Source organism: Puntigrus tetrazona, chromosome 14 (genome assembly GCF_018831695.1).
Source record: "Puntigrus tetrazona isolate hp1 chromosome 14, ASM1883169v1, whole genome shotgun sequence".
Taxonomy (NCBI): Eukaryota; Metazoa; Chordata; class Actinopteri; order Cypriniformes; family Cyprinidae; genus Puntigrus; species Puntigrus tetrazona.
Window position 1 is genome coordinate 22,483,141 of NC_056712.1, and position 21,744 is coordinate 22,504,884.

Sequence of the window (21,744 nt, forward strand, 5' to 3'; positions counted from 1 at the left end):
TCTACCCTTCATACACAAACACTCGCACCATGTCTCACCCGAGGATTACCGCACAACCAAATAGTAAACCTGAGCTGATTCGTGTGTCCCAAAGTACCTCTGGAGGCACCGGGTTGAACCGAACACATAATATTCTAAGCATCAAGGTAAAAGCACAAAAGATGTTTGCATTGTCAATATTGATAATATGACCTTTCCTTTTCACTTTACATCTATCTCTCGGTCACAGTGGACTAATTAAACACTAAGCTGACTCTTGTGGAGGTTTGTGATGCACCTGAGCAGTTGCTGTCAATGGTTCAGTAACCATCTGATCTCTTTTGCTGATGACCGGGTGCTGGCGCCCATCATGTTTGTCTCATTACCTCCATTTCATTCTTGGACAATTTTCCCTCCGGCAACCCAGGGGCATCACTGCAGCTAACCACTCTCACTCGCTCACTCCAGCTGTTTATTGGTCCCCCTGCATCGGTAATTAAAACCGTCTGCCCACATTTATATTTTCCACTCCTATTTAAAAAAAAAAAAGATACATAAGCGACTTGTCGCATATAATTAGATATAGATATTTTAGATAAATTGCATCCTTTTTTAATATCATTTTATATCATGTACGGTCAGCGATGACATGAAAATCGGAAAACTGGAAGTAACGCTGCCTTATCCGTTGCACCAAACTAAAAGATATTAAATCATTGAACATTCAAAACCACATTACATCAGTGAAAGTTTTTGCTACCATGGTAAATGAGATGTTAATAGCATATCGGCCCAAGACAAACAGTTGAGTGTTTTTTAAATATATACCACTGCGTCGCTGGGTTCAGTGCGGCGTGTGTGTGTGTAGGTACTGACTCCATATTTGTCCTTCATAGGCCTGGCCGTGACAGTAAACGTTAACCACAGTGCGTATGTATGCGATGGCGTTGTATGCGTTCCAGAATTTTCTCACGGTCTGGACACTAGTTTTAAAACCGGTCAATACAGCCATAAGGCTAATTAAGAGCTTTTGAGCATATTGGCTAACCTGGCAATTCACATTGTCTTTTTTTTAGGCACGCCTTCTTTCTAGCTAACAGCAGTCATGGTAAAGAAATTAAACCCACAATAAAGTCTCCTTTCATGGTAATCCCGCCGGTCTAACATATTAGCGGGACATAAACTTATTTGTTTAATGGCTTGCGGCTTTGTGTGCACTGCTTTGACAAGTAACACTGGAAAAATCATAAAAAACGCCACGCGCGAAGACAGTAGTGTGTGACAGCCACCGTTTACAGTAATCGGTTTGAACGTAATCTACGAAGCAGCGTCGTGATTATAATCTGGGTTACATCAATAATCTGTCACCCTGCATCAGATCTGGTTAAGCAAACGGAGCTTCTTGTGCGCCGAAGGGCATCATAATGAAACATAGAATTATTTCCTGTGCCCACAAGCCTGACAAACTAAGTCACGTTTAATTGATTCCTTGTGTGAAACCCGGGTTCACTCTTAATGAATCCAAACTCAACAAAAGCAAAAAAATTATTTGTTATGCTGAAGCAATTACCCAGCATGTCAGAGGCTCTAAACTGTGATGGAAATGGATCTTTCGCACCTTCTGTCTTTTGCCAATGGAGTCAAATCACTGCACTGTACCAAGAAATGTGCTGAAAACCTAGACATTTTCATTTACTGTAAACTACTTGTTTTATGGGGGCATGGCAAACAGTATCAGCCATTATATATTGTAGCTAAAACAAACAATAACTGACAAAATACTGTGACCTCAAAAATACAAATCATCCATGCGAACCGATCCTTTTAAGGTTTTATGCACGGCCATACTGCAATATTTTACCGATCCAATTCCACCCATAGAAATACTGACTAATACGCATTTTTAGTCTGGAATATATTATCTATCAGGCATTTAAAGCATACCAACTGCATTCAATAGTCCACATTTACATTGAACCTGATGTCTGTTTCTATACAGGCTATTTCATTTTATTTATTTATTGTATACGAGCATATATATATACATATATAACACATCACTGCCTTATCGTGGAGAGGTTTATGCGGTTGTAAAGTCTTTGAACAGAGTTTCGCTCGGGTCATTTCAGCCCACGCATCAGAGCCCCGCGCGATATTCTTTCAAGTGTCCTTCTACGACGCCAAAGATGACAACAGCGAATCGATAACGAGGCAGAAATGAAAAGAAGCCGCCGGTCTGCCCCCGAGGCATGAAGATCTTCGAGCGACCCCTTTTTTCTGAACTTTAGGCATTCCTTTGCAGGGTTTTTCAGCGTGAGAAAGCGAAGGCTCCAGCTGCTGCCAGATGAAGGTAAGGATGAGACGCACGTGATTGACATTCACTCTAAAAAAAAAAAAATTAAATAGCCTGTTCTTTAACGCAGGCTTGGTTTAAATAAGAATCATATCATTTATTATGGATTTATAAGTTGTAGGTTATACGGTTTGGGGGGAATTAAAAAGTCATTGAAAAAAAATGTACTATATAACCTAAACGAGCGTTGTCGTTTTTTTTCTTAAAATCACAACATAGACGATGATGGAGAACAGAATAAAAGGTATTTGTGGCACCATCTTGATTATAAATGGAAACTAAAAATAGGCAGATATACGGATGCGATCACTGTGGTTGATAAATACTAATTAATTCGTATTTTGAAAAATGAACACTTTAATATTTTAAAGCAGCAATTTAAATATAATTGGCACACGGAGAATTATGTATCTTGATGGTGATGAGATTTGGTTATTTATTTGCAGTGGCAAAAAGATGCTCGCGTGTCGGTTTTTGTTTGGTGTCCTATTTATATCAGGTAATTGCGGTAGATAATAACAACAATCGGCGTGCAGAATTATAGATAAACGCGCATGTCATTTTAGGCTCCCGGGCCTATTAAAGCGGTGTATTCCGACACAGGCTTGGGAATTCCCCCGTGGCCGAGCGCATTAATTACTTGCTTAATGGGTGTATGACCCACAATGTAAAAAACGGATTAGGCGCGTGAAACCTCCGTCCGGTCTGCTTTGCTCGCGTGAGATGCGGATGGAAATCACTTCGGTGCACGCGGATCTTTAAAGATCATTTGCATCCAAGCCAGCTGTTCACTTCATTCCTGACCGGCAAAGTCTAAAGCGCACACACTTTTTCAGCAGAAGTTGGTATTTCAGATTTTAGCAATGTGCTCAGTTAAAATGCATTATTATATATATATATTTTTAAAAAAAAGTAAATTACTAAAATTAAAACTACTCGATCACATTCTGCAAAGGCCTTCTCAGTATTGGACGAGACGACATGTGTTATAGTATAACCTATTATGGACTACATACAATAAGCTAATAATAGCAAAAATATCCTAATAGATATAAATATGTTTACTCTATTACGGTAGCCATGGTTTAAAAATAGAATTCGATATAAACAATGCAATATTATAAAAAAATAAGTGTATATTTAAAAATAGGCCTGTGTGTTAAAATAATAGAAAAGCTGAAGGTTTAAAAGTATACTCTATTTTAAGCTATAGGCTACATGTTCATTTCAATACGTTGCATTTTTGGATTTCATGTCACTCGGTGTTTCTGCTATTTAATAACATAGGAAGAAATGAACTTTGTCGTATAAGATTGGCCGTTTTAATTACAGCTAAATAAACAAAACGCCTCGATTTGATCCACATTCAGCATTCGGCGTTTTTTTTTTTTTTTGCTGGTTGAATCGACGCATCGCCGTGTTTTAATGGCTAATTTGTTGTCTAATTTAGCCTACCGTTTCGCATCACAAAGTTCACCCCTCACACACACACACACACACACACACTCACACTCACACTCGACGCGTCGGTTGTGCATACAAACACACCCACCGTGGCACGCATGCACACGCACGCGCTTATACACACAAACTCTCACTCACGCCCACGCGCTGACAGTCAAAGCTCGTGAGAGGGGGAAATGCGCCACTCTCTGCGTCTTTCTGCGGAAAAAAGTTGCAGTCGCGGAGGCTCCGCAGAAAACATGAGTTACTAAAGCAACTCGTGAGCTCGTAGCCAAGACGCCCCGGGTCGAAGGTAGCACGTGCCCGTTTTCGCGTTGTTTGCAAAGAACCCAGATAACATCCCTAATCGTTTCCACCGAGGAAGAAGAGGTTACGCTCGGTTTGGACCTGGCAGCGACAGTTTATGCACCCGGACAGCATCAAGGGCAAAGATAAACTTGTTCGGAGGTGTGGAATTTATCTTTTTTTTTGTAAAAAAAAAAAAAGAAAAGGAACATCGAGACTGGCACGGCCGCAAAGCGCCGCTTTTCAACGACCACTGGTGAGTGCACATGACACCCTATCTTGAATGTGAGATAATGCGAGTGAAGGAATTCGTTCCACCTCTGGGTTGCCAGCCACGGGTGAACTTCAGCTTTAGTGCAGTTAGATGGAGAGGCGCGATAAGTGATGCTCTGGCAGGTCTTACCTTGACTTTGCGGTTTATTGCAATATATCGTTAACACCGCGAGAGAAACGGGACTGCGACTTCATAGCGTGTAATTTACACTAACACGTGCATTATTGCTCAGCGTAAACGCAAATAAATCGCGCTAACGAAATGTGCTTGCGCAAAATTTTAAATACCGTTTTTTAAACAGCGTTCCTATTAATAAGTTTGTGCTTTGACGTGAAACGGGCGCGCTGATTAAATTAAGATTTAATTGCTGAATAATGCGACAGCTTCATATTAAATAAGAGGATAATAAATTACATGTGCGCTAAATTTACGTTCACGCAAACGCCTAATTAATTCTGAAAGCGCTTTTGTCTTGAAGGAAAAAAATATTTCTGTGAGCTAATGCAGCAGTTTCGTTTTATTCGTTTGTATACCAATAAATCAAGATGAATTAAATGTAGCTAAAAAGATTTACAAACACAATCACTCTAAAGTAAACACTTTATTAATAAATCTTTATAGGCCCGCGAGCCTCTGAGAATATTACAGTACTGTCCTTATTATTAAGTTTAAACAATGTTACCAGTTTAAAATAAACAAAAGAAAAACACCCCCCCAATTGATCATCATAACAAAATTTTTGCAAACAAAACCTTCTTCTTACTGTTTTGCTGTTATTGCGCAGACTACGTTTTAAATATAAAACCCCAAATAAAAATAACTAATATATTACAAACATCTAAACACGTCTTGTACACAGCCTTCATGTTTTCTGTTATCTGTTAATATATTTGCATTGACGCAGTCCACCTTATAATCCCGTGCATTTAAGTCATGCGTAATGTTTTGTTTCTTACCTGTTCCTGTTTGAAAATTACTTTGTCACATTTAATATTAAATCAGCGTAGGACAATACACAACAAACCAATAATAATAAATCTATAACAATAATAATAAACAACGATAGTGAATTTACCAATATAAGCATCCCAAAGCAAAACGCAACGGATTGCATGAACTCACTCAGCTGACGAAAGTTTATATGACCTTTGATTTCACAGTCTAGTTTGTTTGGTAAATTGTTTAGACGATTAATAATAAAAAAAAAAAACTTTTTAGCAGCATCTCAAAATGGTGTTCGGATGAATGACTTTCGCCCTCGCGCGAAGTGCGTATCACGCGGCACACGTATACAAAGAAACGCGCACAAATTTAATTTCCAAAGTCCCCAAGCCTTTGACTAAAGGCACAGATGCGAGGCAGGTGATATAAGGGGAGGGCTAAAGTAAAGCGTTGCATTCGGAGAGAGAAAAATGGAGAGGGAAAACGGTTAACAGCAGGATTGCATGCAAATTTCCGCCTGAAATTATCATAAGCAAACAGCTGAAGCCTGGGCTAATAAAGGCCCATCTGTGTTACTTCATATCGGGTTAGTATAGAGCTGCGATAATGAATTTTGTAATATCCAACCGACAGACATCTCAATCAGACACTAATCCCCTGATTTTACCGCGGAATCACTCAACTTCTAGCGCTCAAACTGCTCTCTTTCTCTCGCCGACGCGCGCGCGCGCGCGGTGGCTCCTCTTTGTGCCTTGTTTTCGTGCGCGTTTGGAGACACGAGTCTTAATTAGGAAGGACTCGAGCAAGCGCTGGGGGATTTCAAAACAAATCACGAGGAATGCGCACATCCCATCACAGGCAGGAACCGTCCAATATATGACAATGAGTTTGAAATATATCATCACCGGCTGGCGTGAAACTAAACGTTCTCACGCAGAAGTTGGCCTACGCGTCCTGAGACGATATCAACACTTTAATAAAAAGTAAAATAAACCTTCTTCTCTTTTTTTTTTTTGTCCACAGGTGCTCAACGTATAATCTAGCAAATGGACTCCCACTGCCGCAAACTTGCATCAACGTGTGCTCAATTAGGTAAGAAGATCTTGCTGAATGACGAGCCCCCCTCCCCTCCCCTCCTTGTTAAATCTCCAGAGAAGATCTGGATTCATTAATGTCCTTGGTTGGTTTAATCAAGCGTCTCAACGTCGTCTGGCCTGCATAAAATACTAATGGCGGCTAAAAACTGGTCTGGTGTAAAAAGTAAGGCGTTTGTGAACCACCTTTGGCGTTTGACGTATAGCCCGTGAGCGGGTTATAAGGAAAGCGGAACCATTAGACGTTTGTAGTCAAAGATGGACATCTGGTGGTAGGAGAGGATCGTACACGGATAAGTAACAACGGCTTCATAATAACCCGAATTTAGGGGTTTAAAGCAACGCCTGTGCGATTTTAGAGGCTTCTGATCTCTGAAAGGTCTCGAGTTTGTTCAAATGAAATACTGATCGGATACAACAGAACGCCTGGCGATGAAACGCGCGTCCTCGATGAAACGGCGTAAACACGTGGCAGTTAAAATAACAAAATCAGATAGAGTTAAAATTATAATCCGGTGTGATAGATTTACTAAGGGTAAATTAAACGCAAAAAAGCATAAATAGCCGTTTTCTGTATTCAATTATAATTTGGCGCGCAAAGGACGATCTTAACAGAAAGATAAAAAGACTCGATTAAAACTGTAAGGGGAAAAAAATGGGCGGTCTGCGAGAAGGCCAGTGCTTAATGTGTGGCAGGTTTCCATATCGTCCGGCGTCTTCATTAAGCTAATTAAAGCAAACTAAGAACCAATCATAACACTTATTTAGCCGCATTAGTCCGTTTGTCATGATATCCCATTTCCCATTGTCATTTAATTCCGGCTATGAACCGATACAAACAGAATAACGCAGATAAGAAATGATAAGAAATAATAAGAAAAGCGAGCGTAAAATGCAAACAGCAACGTAAGAGGGAAAATACTTTGATTACCGACGATCTCGCCTCCTCTGCGGTAATATATGCAGCGCTCGTTAGATAGACTCAGGGGAAAAGTAAATGTGTAATGAAAGCCTCCTCGTGAGGAGGAATATACTAATGGAAGAATCTAATGTCCTCTTAATCCTATGGAAAAGGCTTTGTCGTCTCCCTTATATTGACTGAATTGGTAATTAATGGCTCTGTGGTGCGCCATGGCCAATAATCCACAGCAGGCTCTGAAGCATTTTGAGGGTCCAAAATAAATACGGAGCAATAATGTAGTCCACATCTATCAGTGCGTTTAACAAGAACCGAGCTCTGCAACTTTCGCCTGTATGGAATTTTAATGCGCAAATTAATATTTCTGCGCGTAAAACACAATTCATGTTATATTCGATTCCATCTGAGGTCTAGAATAATCACTACATTTATTTAAACGTTCGCATGTGTCATACGTTATATATATATTTTTTACGAATGGGACGGAGAGTAGAAAACGGACCGAAACATGATATTTAATATCTTGCGGTGTCAGGGCGCAAACGCGTTGAACGCGAGGTCACATTCTCATACAAAAATACCTGTACATACGAGGTTTGTCGGTTCCTGGATCATCTGTTATGCCATAAATTAATATCCAATACCAAGAACGTGAGCTGAATCAAAGTCAGAGATTGAGATGGTCGGGTCATTTTCTGACGCCGTTTTCTGTTTTTTCTCCCCCTACTTGGTGTGTTTGACATTTCAGGTGATTTCTCAGGACAAACAGGGAAGCAAAAAAAAAGTATAGAGTTTGTTAGATCATTTAGTTACACAAATTTCCTCATTTATTGAGTTTTTAATAAGAAAACTGCTTGCAACAATGAAATCGGGTTTGCTGCTTTTGTTAGTTTCTTATATATATATATATATATATGACACATTTACTATGATATTTTTTATTTAAATGATAACTAAAATCTTATCATAACTCCAACAGGAAAGAAATCCAACAAGGAAAAGCATTTTTTCCTCCGCTATTGTTTTATAATGTAACTAATGCATTAATGAATTAGGCCTGTAATTAAAGAATGTATACAAATAAGCCGATTTTAAATTCATTAGGTCTAACAAATAGTTTTTTCTTTAAAAATGACAACGCAGTTATTAAACGTGCGTAAATTATTGCAGCGTTTTGAAGGAATTTGAGACAACAAGGTGAAGGAGCTTGAAGTCATTAAAGATGCCCATTTAAAATTCTTAAGCAAATGAGCGCCTTATCAGATTAAATGTGGCATACTCAGAAAAGCAAAGCGGGCGCTCTCTCTCCCCCGAAATAATCACGGGCACGAGGCGCACAAACGCACCTCGCCAAAGTGCTTCCAGTCCCTAAATTAAATTGTAAAACCAATGCAAGCAGGGGGAAAAAAACTTGTTTTTTCCCCCGTTTTCTCTGTAGGCCTAAAGAAGATACAATGCACCCACCTAACTGAGATTATTTGTTACAAATGAATTTGTTACGCGGTCTTTGATACCCTGTCAACCCATTGTTGCGAAGACTCATCCAATTAACGTGACAAAAGCGGAACTTTCATTCACAAATGAGCATCTTCGAGAGCGCCATTGTACGTTGTCGCATTTAGTTGTGCCATTTACCGAGCTTAATTTACTTTGACAGAAGTCGGCGTTGGAGTTAAAATGCTAATGAAACGTTGTTTTTGTGATACTTGCACAGGAAAAAAAAAAAAAAAAAAAGGTGTGCTAGGATGTGAGATATTTCTTCTCGGAAGTCACTAGCGAACGCGCGGCCTCGCTTTATTTACATGATCTTTAAAGGGAAAAAAAGCCTGCATTTTCTCATTTCTTTGGGCCATTTTTTAGTCGGATGGCCGTAAAATCTGTCAAGTATAGGCTGTAGTGTTCCGTCAGATTGTGGGCGGAGCCTGCGTGACGTCAGGACGCATAGAGCCGCTCGGTTGGACGGAGAGAAGGACAGCTGAAATGAAGAGCGAGAGCTGTGATGTGCGGGAGAGCGTGTGTGTATGCAAGTGGATATAATATCACATACCTGTCCCTGTCACTCTGGCTCTCCTTGTAGCTCTCGGCTGAAACCGAGATATCTTTCACCCAGTCGAAACGAAAAAAAAAACTTAAACTTTCTTTCTTCAGCGCCGGGTTTATTTTCTTACGATAGCAGCCGTTTGAGGAGCGTCGCTTTGAGCGGTTTAAGCGAGAAAGGAGCGCTTGCCGATACTTCACGACCGGACACGTCCGTTTCTTTTATTCATTTATCTTTTTCTCCTGTGTTTGTGACCTACGCTGAGGAAGTTGCATCTGCTCACGAACCGTCCGTAAATCGCTTGCGTTATCCATGAGCTCTATGAAGGATCCGTTGAGTTTGGACCACCATCACCACAATCACCACATTACCGGGAGCAAACACACGCCGCTCACGATGGCCTCTAGTCTGCAGCCGCTCCAGCGGTCTGTGGACTCTAAACACAGGCTGGAGGTTCACACTGTTTCAGACACCTCCAGTCCAGAGTCCGTAGGTAAGCCCCGGTTCCTCTGAGGAGATTTTTTTTTTTTTTTTTTTTTTAGTTGGAGCGTTTTCGGGTTTGGTGTCAGTTAGGCGCGCTGCCTCCGAAAAGAAACCGTTTAAAACTTCTCCCTCAATTTGAAAACAGTAGGTTACAGTCAGAGGCATGCAAATATATGAAGACACGGAGCCGGCGGTTGGTTGATTCGTAGGGCTGTTGAAGCAGACTGCGATATGTCATGGCCATTGACAGAGCTTTATTTACTTAATTTGTGTGTGAAAATGTGGGCTTCTCAAATGTTTACACTGCGGCATTGCGTGCTGTACGGAATAATGCAAACACTCTCAACCGCTAATGTTCTTTTTTTGGGGGAGGGTGATGCGAAAGGAACGACGCGCCCGTAGATAAAATATATTCGAACTATGATTTTAGAATATTTGCGCGTGGATTTTTACAGGTAGGCCTATTATTGGCTTTTCAAGAAATCGCATGCGGGGAAACGGCATTAGCGGGAAATTTAGTTCAGCAACACCCATTAATTAATTTAGCCCGTTGCGTTGTTACCAGGGAACCTGCTTGTTACTATGATGTCAAATCTTTTCAATTCAATAAAACGGAATTAAACTTACCGCCCCCACCCAGATTCACCTAGACTTCTTCAATGTGTCAAAACAGAGCCCGGAGCTTAAAAACTGTTCCTCTCGGATTAAAACATTTGTTTTAAAACACTGAATTGCTTTGCATTTCAGAGAAAGAGAAGGGACAGAGTAAAAACGAAGATTCGACTGATGACCCATCGAAAAAGAAGAGACAGAGGCGGCAACGAACGCATTTTACTAGCCAACAGCTCCAGGAACTGGAGGCCACTTTTCAGCGGAATCGCTATCCGGACATGTCCACCAGAGAGGAGATCGCTGTTTGGACTAATTTAACAGAGGCCAGAGTCAGAGTAAGTCTGATCAATTCAATTACATTTATTTTGGAAGCAAATCCACAATTCAACGTCCATTTGTTAAGTTTTAAATGCTTAAAAACAAAAAAAATCTGCAAAGCGCCAACAATAGGCCTATTAATTAAAAAATTAGCCTATTGCGAATTAATGGTTATTATTCATTACATAATAATAATACAATTATGATTAACTGATTAGAGTTATAATAGGTTATTTGGTTCATAGGCTACATATAAAACTTTTTTCGGCCTATTTTACTGCTATACGGGCGCTATAGACTGAGCTACCGTCTACAATCGCGTTATGTTAATTAGGTTACATGCTAAATACGACTTTATTTAATCATTTAAATATAAATCTGTCACTGGTTAGAGGCTAATTACGGGCGAGTCAAATTGTTTGCAGTGAACACAAGTGACGCCCTAACGATGACAGACCTTAATGGAGTCACACAGTCGCCTTTTAAGAGGTGCAAAGCTTGTATTTTGTGATTGTCATTCTCGTGTTGTATATACTTAAGGTTAGCGTGTCTCCGCCTGCTTGGGGAGAATACACATCTGAAGCGTCGGGCGGCCCACTGACCGCTGTAAGACTGGATGTGTATTGGGATTCCCGGGATCAGACAAGATTCCGGGCGACCGATAAAAAAAAAAAAAGCGATTTAATTAGGGACCCTAACCGAGTTCGACACCAGCGTCCGTGTCATTTATCTACCGAGCAGTGGCCCGCGGTGACAGCAATTCCGAAAACTCATAGGTTAGCCGTTTAATCGTTCGCTGGTCGTTTCGGAAAATAATTAATCACGCGGTCTAATGTTTTTTTCTCCCGCTTTTGTTGCAGGTGTGGTTCAAGAATCGACGGGCCAAATGGAGAAAAAGGGAGAGGAACCAACAGGCAGAGCTGTGTAAAAACGGTTTCGGCCCTCAATTCAACGGACTTATGCAGCCCTACGATGACATGTATCCCAGCTACACGTACAACAACTGGGCTGCCAAAGGGCTCACGTCGGCCTCTCTTTCCACCAAAAGCTTCCCCTTTTTCAATTCCATGAACGTCAATCCGCTGTCTTCTCAGACCATGTTCTCCCCACCTAACTCCATCTCTTCAATGAGCATGTCCTCCAGCATGGTTCCGTCTGCTGTCACCGGCGTGCCCGGATCAAGCTTAAACAGCCTCAATAACTTGAACAACCTCAGCAACCCCTCTCTAAACTCGGGGGTTCCCACGCCGGCGTGCCCTTACGCCCCGCCGACACCTCCGTACGTTTACCGGGACACTTGTAACTCCAGTCTGGCCAGTCTGAGACTGAAAGCCAAGCAGCACTCGAGTTTTGGATACGCGAGCGTTCAGAATCCGGCCTCCAACCTCAGCGCTTGCCAGTACGCAGTGGATAGACCGGTGTAAGAGACGACTGTAGCGTTACAATCCCGAATCCCAGGAACGAGAGACTACACTTTTTGTTTCAAGGGCACTAGAAGAATAAACCACTGAAACGCGTCCGATCCTGTGATGGAATGTCAAGCGGGAACGGAAGGCAAACGCGCCATTTCTAATAAGATTTGCTCTCTACACTAGCAAGTGCACACTAGCCAGTGAAGGGTTTAGGATACCAGAATATTTAAAAAAAAGAAGAAAAAAAAAAGCTCATTTATTTTGACGTTTCAATTTTTGGACAGTAACTGACTGAACGGTTGTATATAGGCTATACATATATCTTAATATCATCTCCAATTTGTAGAGGCGAAAGCTCTAACTCTTAAGCATTTTCGAGAATTCAGTTTAACACAGCATGTGGAAAACGTACAGGAATCATGTCTTGCTTGCGATCAAGGGAATGTACATACTAAACGCACCAGTCGTGTGTGTGATATTATAAATTTATTATTAAATGTCTGTTTGAATATAGATCTAGAATAGCAACCCTGGGTAATAATACGCAAATGTTTCTGCGAAATGAACTTGGTTTTTGCTCTGTGTATAATATTTGGTACGGAATTTTTGTTTCGTTTTTCAACATCCCCAAAAATAAACTATTGTGTTTTATTTAATGGAAGTAAATATATTGTTCTAAAACATTTCGAAACGTTTTCTTCACAGTTATTGCACGCTCGTGTACGTGGCGCGCATTTGTTGCTTTGTGGCATTCCGAGGTTTATAGAGAGTGAGAGAGAGAGAAAGAGAGAGAGAGAGAGAGAGAGAGAGAGAGAGGAAGGAAAACGTATCTAATACACATCAACGTGACATGAGAAGTCCGGTGAAGAGGGCGAGATGTCCCGAACAGATTAGGAGTCGAATATACAAGACTGACTGGAGGCTGGGCCTCGAGTGATCGGCGATGCTTGAAATAACATTGCAATAAGATCGGGGCTGGCTGGACCACACATCACTGAACCATCTGCCAGCTGAACTTAAAAAAAAGTTATAATAAAATATGAGGTGATACACGATGGTCCGGTATTAAGCTCATCGGATCGTGATTAAGTCGAAAACAAGGCTCATATCTCATATGAATTATGGATTACTTATAATAACATATAAAGTGACATCCCGCTGCGCAAACAAAACTGTTTATTTTATTATATATATTTTTTAAATCAGGCACACGGTAGCCTGGCCTGTACGATCAGAAGTAATCGTCACCTGACGGACTGTTTGTAAACAAAGAAAAGCTCGCGGCGTCAAACAACTGTAGCCTGTAGAAAACGCTTTACAATAAACAAAATAAAAATGGAAAGGCGATTAGCAAAGAAGTCCCGTGCCCCTAATACAATGCAACTGCTATTGTGTGACTCTCGAGGTTATTTAATTCCAATTTAATAAGCGCTTGTTCTCTATCCCGGGGAAATATTTACACTGTTACTATTGTTAGGCCTCGTCTGTTGTCCGTCATTAACTGCACCGGTGCATATAGCCGATAAAAGACCTCTATAGCACGGGCAATCTCGTTTATAGAAGAGCAATCAAAACAAAGAGAGGTATGCAACACAGGCGTGCGTGTGCGTGTGTGTGTGTGTGTGTGTGTTTCTATCCATAGAGTCATGTCACAGCGCGTACAGATCACAATGACTGAACATTTACTCCGTGTACAACACAAGCGAGTTGTTTAACATGAATGCTCTCATATAGTGATGATTAATGAGGCGGACAGAACAAGGGTGGAGTAGAGGAAATTGTAAAAACCGAACGCTACTATTTAAGGTATTAAAAATAAGTACTGCCGCTGAAAAATAAAACGCCTATTCTAATTTAAAGCGTCTACTTAAAACAGCAAACGATCTGCAGATCATAAATCACCCGTTTTCAGGTGCACACATTCCTAATTCTCTCAGCGAAGAGCTCTCAATCTGACCAGGCCTAAATTATTCATTCCCAGCAACATGACGGTCTGGGGTCCCAATACACATCTCAATAAACACTGTGAGCGGGGGGCCCACGGGAGCAATAGAGAGCAGATCCAGAGAGGAACCCTTCAGTCGACCTAAACACGGCCGGGGAAGCTGTTGCCTCTATTCTCTAGAAGACTGCACAAAGGTAAGGCATTTTAATGCGTATTATCAGCAGAAAACTACAAACGTGTCCTTGCATGACGAAGAGAAGCGCCAAAAGTTTGCATTCAGCTCGCGTTTTCCCTCACAGCGCGGTGCTGCCTTGCCGCGCTCGCGCTTTTGTGCGCCAACAAAAATACGCTTTTGTCTTTGGGAAAACTATATCCGGTTTAAAATATTTATTTTATCACCTAAAGCACATTCCATGACGCGGAATATTACTTCGACCGCATCTTGAATTGCTCGTTGTGTTAATCCGGCAACTTTGTATTACAACCCACTGCTGAACCTGAAAGGTAGCCTTCGCTAAATTTGAAATAATTAAATATAATTCCTGTATTTTTCTATTTCAAAAATTACCTCAGGCCTAACTCTTAATGCCCTTGTCTTTTGGAACGGATTAAAAATCTATTTATACAGCGGAACCAAACGGCCTATCTTCAGCGGCCGCTGTATTACCCCAAAATCCCACCCGATAGACTTTGATTGTCTGACTGCTGTAATGCAATATTGGTATCGCTGATATCACTTCTGATTTCCATAATAATTGGTATTTTTTTCATTCAAACCGTGCAGTGGTCTCTTATTTGCATTTTTGTGTTACAGCCTTTACAAAAAAGTTTAATACAATCTATAATTCAGCGGCATTTTAAACGCGTATTTGGTGTCGAGTTTGCAGCAGATATTTAGGGAAATCGTATTTAACATTCTGCGGTATTTCATTTTGATATATGACTAACAGCTGCACCGAATAACACCAAAACTAATTTTAACTGCCTTCACAAATTTTGTTAAATCCCTCATATTTTCTGAAATCCATTTCTGAAGTATAGTCAGTTGCTCACGATTCAAGTTCTAATCTACAGTGTAGTAAGTAAGTGTGAAAAGATGCAACAATTAAAATGATTAGCCTGCCTTATATTAGCAAAAGCTTTTTTCCTTTCGCCGGTTAAATATATGTCGGTGAAGCAAAGGTGTTAAAAATAATCGTAATACAAGTAAATATATGTTTACATTTGCCCATATTTTCCAAAGTAGCCTGCATGTTATGACCACATATTGTTCAGACTGTTTTTTTTTTTTGTTCGCTGTATGAGTAGTCTATGTATTGATGAACTGAACCGCGACGCTGTTACCACCCAATTTTGGCAAAAACACAGATTGTCCAATCAGGTTGAAGGATTTAAGCGCAAGGTCGGCGCGAGATGACCTCGCACATTCTCGCGCTTAAACGACACTGCTTGACCCGCAACGCCTTCAGAATTTAAATCACTACGACAATTCTCGTATTTGCACATCCAGCAATAAAATATTTAGACCCGCTACGTGTTTATCGTTTTTTCCCCCCCACAATATCATATTTTAATAACCAGACACTAATCAGCATTGTAACGATTACAAACGTGTTTCTATAGAAGAGATATAGAACAATATTGGACACTCCGGCTGATCAGCTGACATTTGGCTATTTTGAGATGATTGTTGGCTCTGTCCAAAAACAGGTGTCTAGATGGCTAATTAACGTTAAGGTTATGTCTCGGCTCCAAAATCCACTGACAGCCATGTCATTTGATGAACTTTCCATTTCCTTAGCTTTTCTCCATAAAACGTTAGCATTGCAGGCCTATAAGAGCATTATATGGGCTATTAGCCGCCATGCTTTCTCTACTGGCACCAGCCATTGGAAACTCATGCTGGTCAAGTACAACAAAGTTAGAACAAAGTTATTTCACAGTAGGATGCCTCATTCAGTAGGATCTGAAACGCATCTCTCTGCTGTCTATTAAATCATGCTGATGCATTTGGGGAAAATGCGCAAAGGCCAGCTGGTACTGACCCAGAATGACTCTGTAGATCCTCCAGACATTACATGCGCAGGACCCACTGACTGAGCTGGAGGTTTTTCAAAGAGTGAGCAAACATTAGACGGGGTGAGCTTGAATTGTTGGAGTGAATGCATGTGAGGATTACGGGTGTGGAGGTGTGTATGGAAAACTTCACATGTGTCACTGGCTTTAGTTAAAGGGACAGTTCACCCAAAACTAAACATTCCGCCATTTACTCAACATTTTAACGCCATTCCAAACCTTTATGATCTTAAAGAAAGTTTCGGCTGTTTTTGTCTGTACGACGAAAGAATTCCAAAATCTCGCTGCCTTTCACTGAATGGAGAGAGAAATAGAGATTTCAAAATAAACAACAGGTTTGAAACAACATGAAGGCGAATAAATAACTGGATGAGCTACTTCTTTAAGATCAGACCGTTCTTAAAAAAAAAAAAAAAAAAATTGACATGATTATATGCTTTCTATAGGGCAACTATGTGTCTGTACCTGTGCCTCCTCTCTCCCGTACCTTCTTTGTGCACATATCTCTTCTTTTTTTGTGTTTGGAAAAAGCGCTGGCATATTGCTAACATGCACGTCTATACCCTTTCATCCGATGTGCTCGCGTTTCGTTGGTCAAAGTGTGTCTGCCTTTCTTAGGATGTGCCAGAGCTTGTGTGTATCCGTGTATATATCCTATCCTTTGACATGCTTGAGCGTTCTTTTTTGTGTATTCGGGTGTGTGTGTGCGTCTGACACGGCCCTGCCTTTGATGAGCTGAGTGTGACGCCGGGACGGCTTCTCTGGCCGCAGGCGTGTGCTAGCGTGGGAGCGTGTGAACGATCAGACACGGAGTAAACTTCCATGACTCAGACACTTCCTGCTTTCTCAACTCATATTAAAAAGAAACATCTTAAATGTTTTGACTCGAAAAATCGATTAGAAATTCCACACAGCGAGCGCCGTGAAATCGCAGATGCGCGGATGTGTGTGGAATTAACAGAGATGGTATCAGCGAAGAGGCCCGACCGCAACATTTCTCTGTTGTTCTGCAGCGGGGAAGCGAGTAAGGGAGGACTGATGATGTAATGCGACGCTTAAATAAAGCCTTATAAGCTGTCCAGACTGCGAGAAGCTTTTCATTTTGGATGCAGAGAGATACAGAGTATTTTCCCAAAATAACAGCTGTGATTGTGTTCCAGTAATATTTTGAGGATGTAAAGCATGTTGATATGCAGCGTGCAAAAAAAAAAATGTGTGTAAATTGCCATTTTTTTAATTAACGTGCTATTAAGTTGTTTTAAAGCTTTGTCTTTGCTATTATATATTAATGTAGCGCTTTTAATCAGCCACAAGCATTCTAATTGCGTTAAGCTCAAAAGTTACTTACTAATTTTTTATTTTATTTAGCCTTTATTTGATCTAATATAGGGTTTCTTTCTTTACACGTTTTCCGCACGTCGAAGTGTTGCTTTATCGGCGGCTACTGCTTAAGAAAGAACAAAACATTGTTTAATAACCGAAAACCTGTTGGCCGTTTTCTCATAAACAATTCAAAAGGAACTAGTTATGTTAGGAAGCACACACCCTAAAACAGACCAGAGCTCCACACAGGCCCAGAACATACACTCTTCTCTATTGTTCTGTCAGTTCTGTGCTTGCTATGCAAACTTTTGAAAAGCAGCTGCATACACATAAAAAAAAAAAAAAAAGTTGACAAGTAATGTATAAGAGTTGCGACCGGTGTTAAATTGTGTGTGCGCCCGCAGTGCCTAAAGAATTAAGTGAAAGGTAAGAAGAGAATGAATGACAGCATTGTGAAGCTCGGTGTTAACAGTAACAAAAAACTCCGGCTCTCTCAACCTCATCACCTTTCACAGATATGACATCATCATTCGCTTAAGCCTTAACACATCAAATGCGAAAAGGTCAAGAGCATTAAGCCTCGAGCAAGACAACCGCATCCGCACTGTTACTACACGGGTGCTAAAATCTACTGTATGTCAACTGCACGAGAAGATATTCAATGGGTAACAAATCGGGCTTCGAGCAGGACTTAAAGCAGCGAACTGTTCTGGAAGATGTGCGTTAATGCACACGCCGCAGCCTTCGTCTGACGTTTTTAATCTTTCATAAGGGGAGACGTGTTTGAACCCGCAGGCTGCCTAATAAACCAGTGAAAGCAATCTGCTGCGATTCTTTTTCGAACGTCCTCCTCGTTACGTGCCGCGGTTTGCGCCCCGAAATCCTGCTAATCTCAGTGGAAAGATGGCGCGAGCCGATCGACGCTAATGGATGTGCAGATGCAGAAGTGCAGTGCGCGTGCAGGGGAGAGAGTTCAGGAGGGAAGCGGACCGTTTTGTGTCCGTCCATCAGCTCTGCGATGGCTTGATGAGCTGGAGCATTAAGCTTTTTAACTGGCTTACTGCAAGCAGGTGCAGTGTTTCCTTTGAGATGCCATGCTGCTGCGATTTCATTACGGATTTTGATGGAAAATCTACTTATAAAGAAACAGTACTAGCTACCCGTGCCGGTCTGATGTAATAAGAGGATGTGAATGTAATGGCGTAGCTGTTATAAAGAGTATACGCTCTGTAAAACATCATCTAATTCCCTGCAGCACAATGCATTCAAAACTCCACCACACCTAACCAAAACCTAAATGCCCGAAGCACTATTTCAAACGTTTGTGACACACCCTCACGTCCAACAGGGGGCAGTACAACTAATAAAATTTAAAAGTGGGCTACAGACCCATAACTGAAAGCATTCATGCATTAAATGTCCCACACAACTATCCTTGTTTAATAAACGTTTTTTAACAAAGGTAATACACATGAACATTATAATTGCATCCCATCCCACCCAGCCCCCTTTAGGATGCGCTTACAATTTGTTCAGTCTCAACTGTTTTCTGTAGGACGGATGGTCAGAGTTTTTTTTTTTTTTTTTTTTTTTAAAAGGTAGTTGACAGCATAAAAAAATGTGAACCGTAACTACTTGTAATATGGTTATTATGCTCATATTAATAGATGTATCGAAGTCAATATATAATGCAGATAAATAGTCGTGTTTTTATTTATTTATTTAAAAAACAAATAAGTTTCAGTTTGGAGAACATTTTAATTCAAAAGGATATTAATTACATTTCGTCGTAGAACGGTTGTTTCACTACGTGGCCACTAGATGGTGCAACGTTAGGCTGGAAGGACACAAAAAGTGTGTTGTACAAATGAATGATACAAAACAGATCAATAGTTAAAAATGAAATTAAAAGGATAACACTAATTTCAAAATAATTTACTAACTGCCAATTTTGTTGCGATGCTCTTTCATACCATATCAGAGACATTAAGCCCAACGCTTTACTATAGGCCTATTATATTATATTATAGCACAGCATAGCATATTATATTATATTGGATGGAGATTGCAAATTTAAAAGTTGCAAGTTCACATTCAGACAGGTGAACCACAGATCGATTAAAATCAGCCACTGCTTTACATTTATCTTCAGACAATGTATCTCTGAAATAATCATACCACAATTCAATATCTCTACCTTTACTGTAGTAAATGCATCTGTAAAAGGACAATTAATCATTAATCTTTACAGAACAACTTACATGATTAACACACACAGCACTTCCTCGATATCAAACAAGTTCATTTTTTAACTGCCTACAGGACTTGACAAGTTTAGTCTGAGGATGACAAATGAGGATCGGGCACGTCTGTGAAAAAAAAAAAAAAATCCACATTATTCTACAAAACACGATTTGGCTCCAGTGACAGTATGAGAAAATGAATGGAGCAATCTTTCCATCAAACATATCAGCCTGAACTTTCGCTTTTTTTTGATAGAAATCTCTTTCTGTTTACATTACAGCAATAATTGCAAAATCCTTCACCAGACCAGTGTTATCCGATCAATTTGGACTTTTAGTTTTGCTCCAATTAGACGTCACCCATCATTACACCTTCATCCTTCATGAGAGCAAAAACACAAATGACAAAAGTAAAGGTATAATAGCAGCACATTTTGACAGTTAAACTGACATCACAATAGAAATATGACATCCTGATAATACCCAATAATACATCTGGATGCCCGTAATTGACTAACTTCCTCTCTCCACTATGACTCACATTCTCTCAGTCACACCCTCTGACTTTCCTAAAAGCATTTAATTCACTTTTTATTTTGCAGTCTCCCTTCAAGTCTGTTTGCTGAACTTGCCATAAAGTTTCTGCACCTGTATAGAGCGCATGATGTTACAGAGCGCTCGCATTGTTCTCCAACCGAACCGAATCATCTTTGAATTGAATTAAGTTAAATTCAGCGGTAACTTGTTTCATAATGAACGAGCTTTAGTTATTGAACCGAACCAAACTGGAGCTGAATAAATGACTCTATCTTTTTAATAGAGATTTTAAATTTGCCTTTATCTTGGAAGTTTGCATCGTTGATTCCGTTTCCTAATGCGAGTTGCTTCGAAACGCTTAGCCGAATCAACCGTGTTCCCTAGAATCAACACAACTACTGTCCCCGGAGCTGAAGTAAGCTCATAGTTGCTGGGGCTCCTTAGAGGGGCCTCGAGGAAGTTAACGAAGGACAGGTAAGAGCTGTTGACTCAGACACTGGAGCATGCGAATTCATATGGGAAAAAATTATGAAACCACAGCAGTAATAACATCAAAGATATATAGCCTGTGCACTTTCACATTGCACAGCAGGTATTTGTAGTGGTGTTAAAAAAGTAAAAAAAAAAAAAACGATTTCTCCATCCTCCACCCTTGTTATTGTTACTGTGATGCTTACAATAACTGGAGATCATCAGAAGTGTTCTTCAGCTAAGTGGTTTGTTAATAATCTTATTTAATCTAATAAAAATAAGTACGTACAGGTTAATGTAAACTGTTTTTTGTTGTAAGATTAAATGTGTCTTTTAGCTGATAATCGTACTGATGACACACCTCTGGATGGTATAGGCCAAACCCATATGCATATCCAAGAAACCAGTTTTTTTGTTTTTTTTTCTCTCTCAGGTGTTGACTTAGTCCTTTTAGACCCAGCCAATCACAGCCACAGCTCCAGTAATTGAAGTGTAATTATGTTTGATCGAGAGATTGAGCATCCGTCAACATTACATATTGTTTTGTTAATGATAATCTGTCAGAGAAAGAAAAAAACACCATGGTGATTTTTATTAATCACCCTGAACTGCATACAAAAGGTATTTTATAAACGTTTGGGGTCAGTCATTTTTAAAGGAATTAATACTTTTATCAAGGATTTAAAATAAAATAGATGCCAGTAAAGACATTGTTGTTGTTTGAAACAAATTCGGTTTCAAATAAATGTTGTTCTTTTGTCATTTGTTCACTTTTATGCAAATCAGGAAACGTTGGGGCAGTGTGGAAAACGCAAAAAAAGAAAGTAGTGATTTCTAATTTTACTTCGACTTGTATTTCAGAACACAAAACACAAAATATTTCATGTGTTGTCTGGTCAACTTCTTTTCAACTTTCGTCTGGTCATTCAGACGTGCAACACATTCCCAAAAAAGGTCTGGACAGGAGCAATTTAGT

The 21,744-nt window shown here is 40.2% G+C and overlaps 1 protein-coding gene across 2 annotated transcripts; it reads left to right on the plus strand.

The window, feature by feature from the left end:
- The first annotated feature begins 3,938 nt into the window (after nt 1-3,938).
- On the plus strand, nt 3,939-12,856 carry pitx2 (paired-like homeodomain 2). 2 transcript variants are annotated; one of them, XM_043256694.1, is made up of 4 exons: nt 3,939-4,337; nt 6,321-6,389; nt 10,579-10,778; nt 11,622-12,856. In XM_043256694.1, the coding sequence occupies exons 2-4, from the start codon at nt 6,344-6,346 to the stop codon at nt 12,183-12,185; spliced, it is 810 nt and encodes a 269-aa protein (XP_043112629.1). In that variant the 5' UTR covers nt 3,939-4,337; nt 6,321-6,343; the 3' UTR covers nt 12,186-12,856. The 2 variants fall into 2 exon arrangements, with proteins under 2 accessions (XP_043112629.1, XP_043112628.1); XM_043256693.1 differs by lacking the exons at nt 3,939-4,337; nt 6,321-6,389 and adding an exon at nt 9,109-9,841.
- Nucleotides 12,857-21,744: the final 8,888 nt, after the last annotated feature.

Bases quoted from the DNA above. Each gene is read 5' to 3' on its own strand.
- pitx2 (XM_043256693.1), top strand. From the start codon at position 9,661: ATGAGCTCTATGAAGGATCCGTTGAGTTTGGACCACCATCACCACAAT. The intron at 9,842-10,578 runs GTAAGCCCCGGT...TTTGCATTTCAG, and splicing joins CTCCAGTCCAGAGTCCGTAG to AGAAAGAGAAGGGACAGAGT. The intron at 10,779-11,621 runs GTAAGTCTGATC...CTTTTGTTGCAG, and splicing joins TAACAGAGGCCAGAGTCAGA to GTGTGGTTCAAGAATCGACG.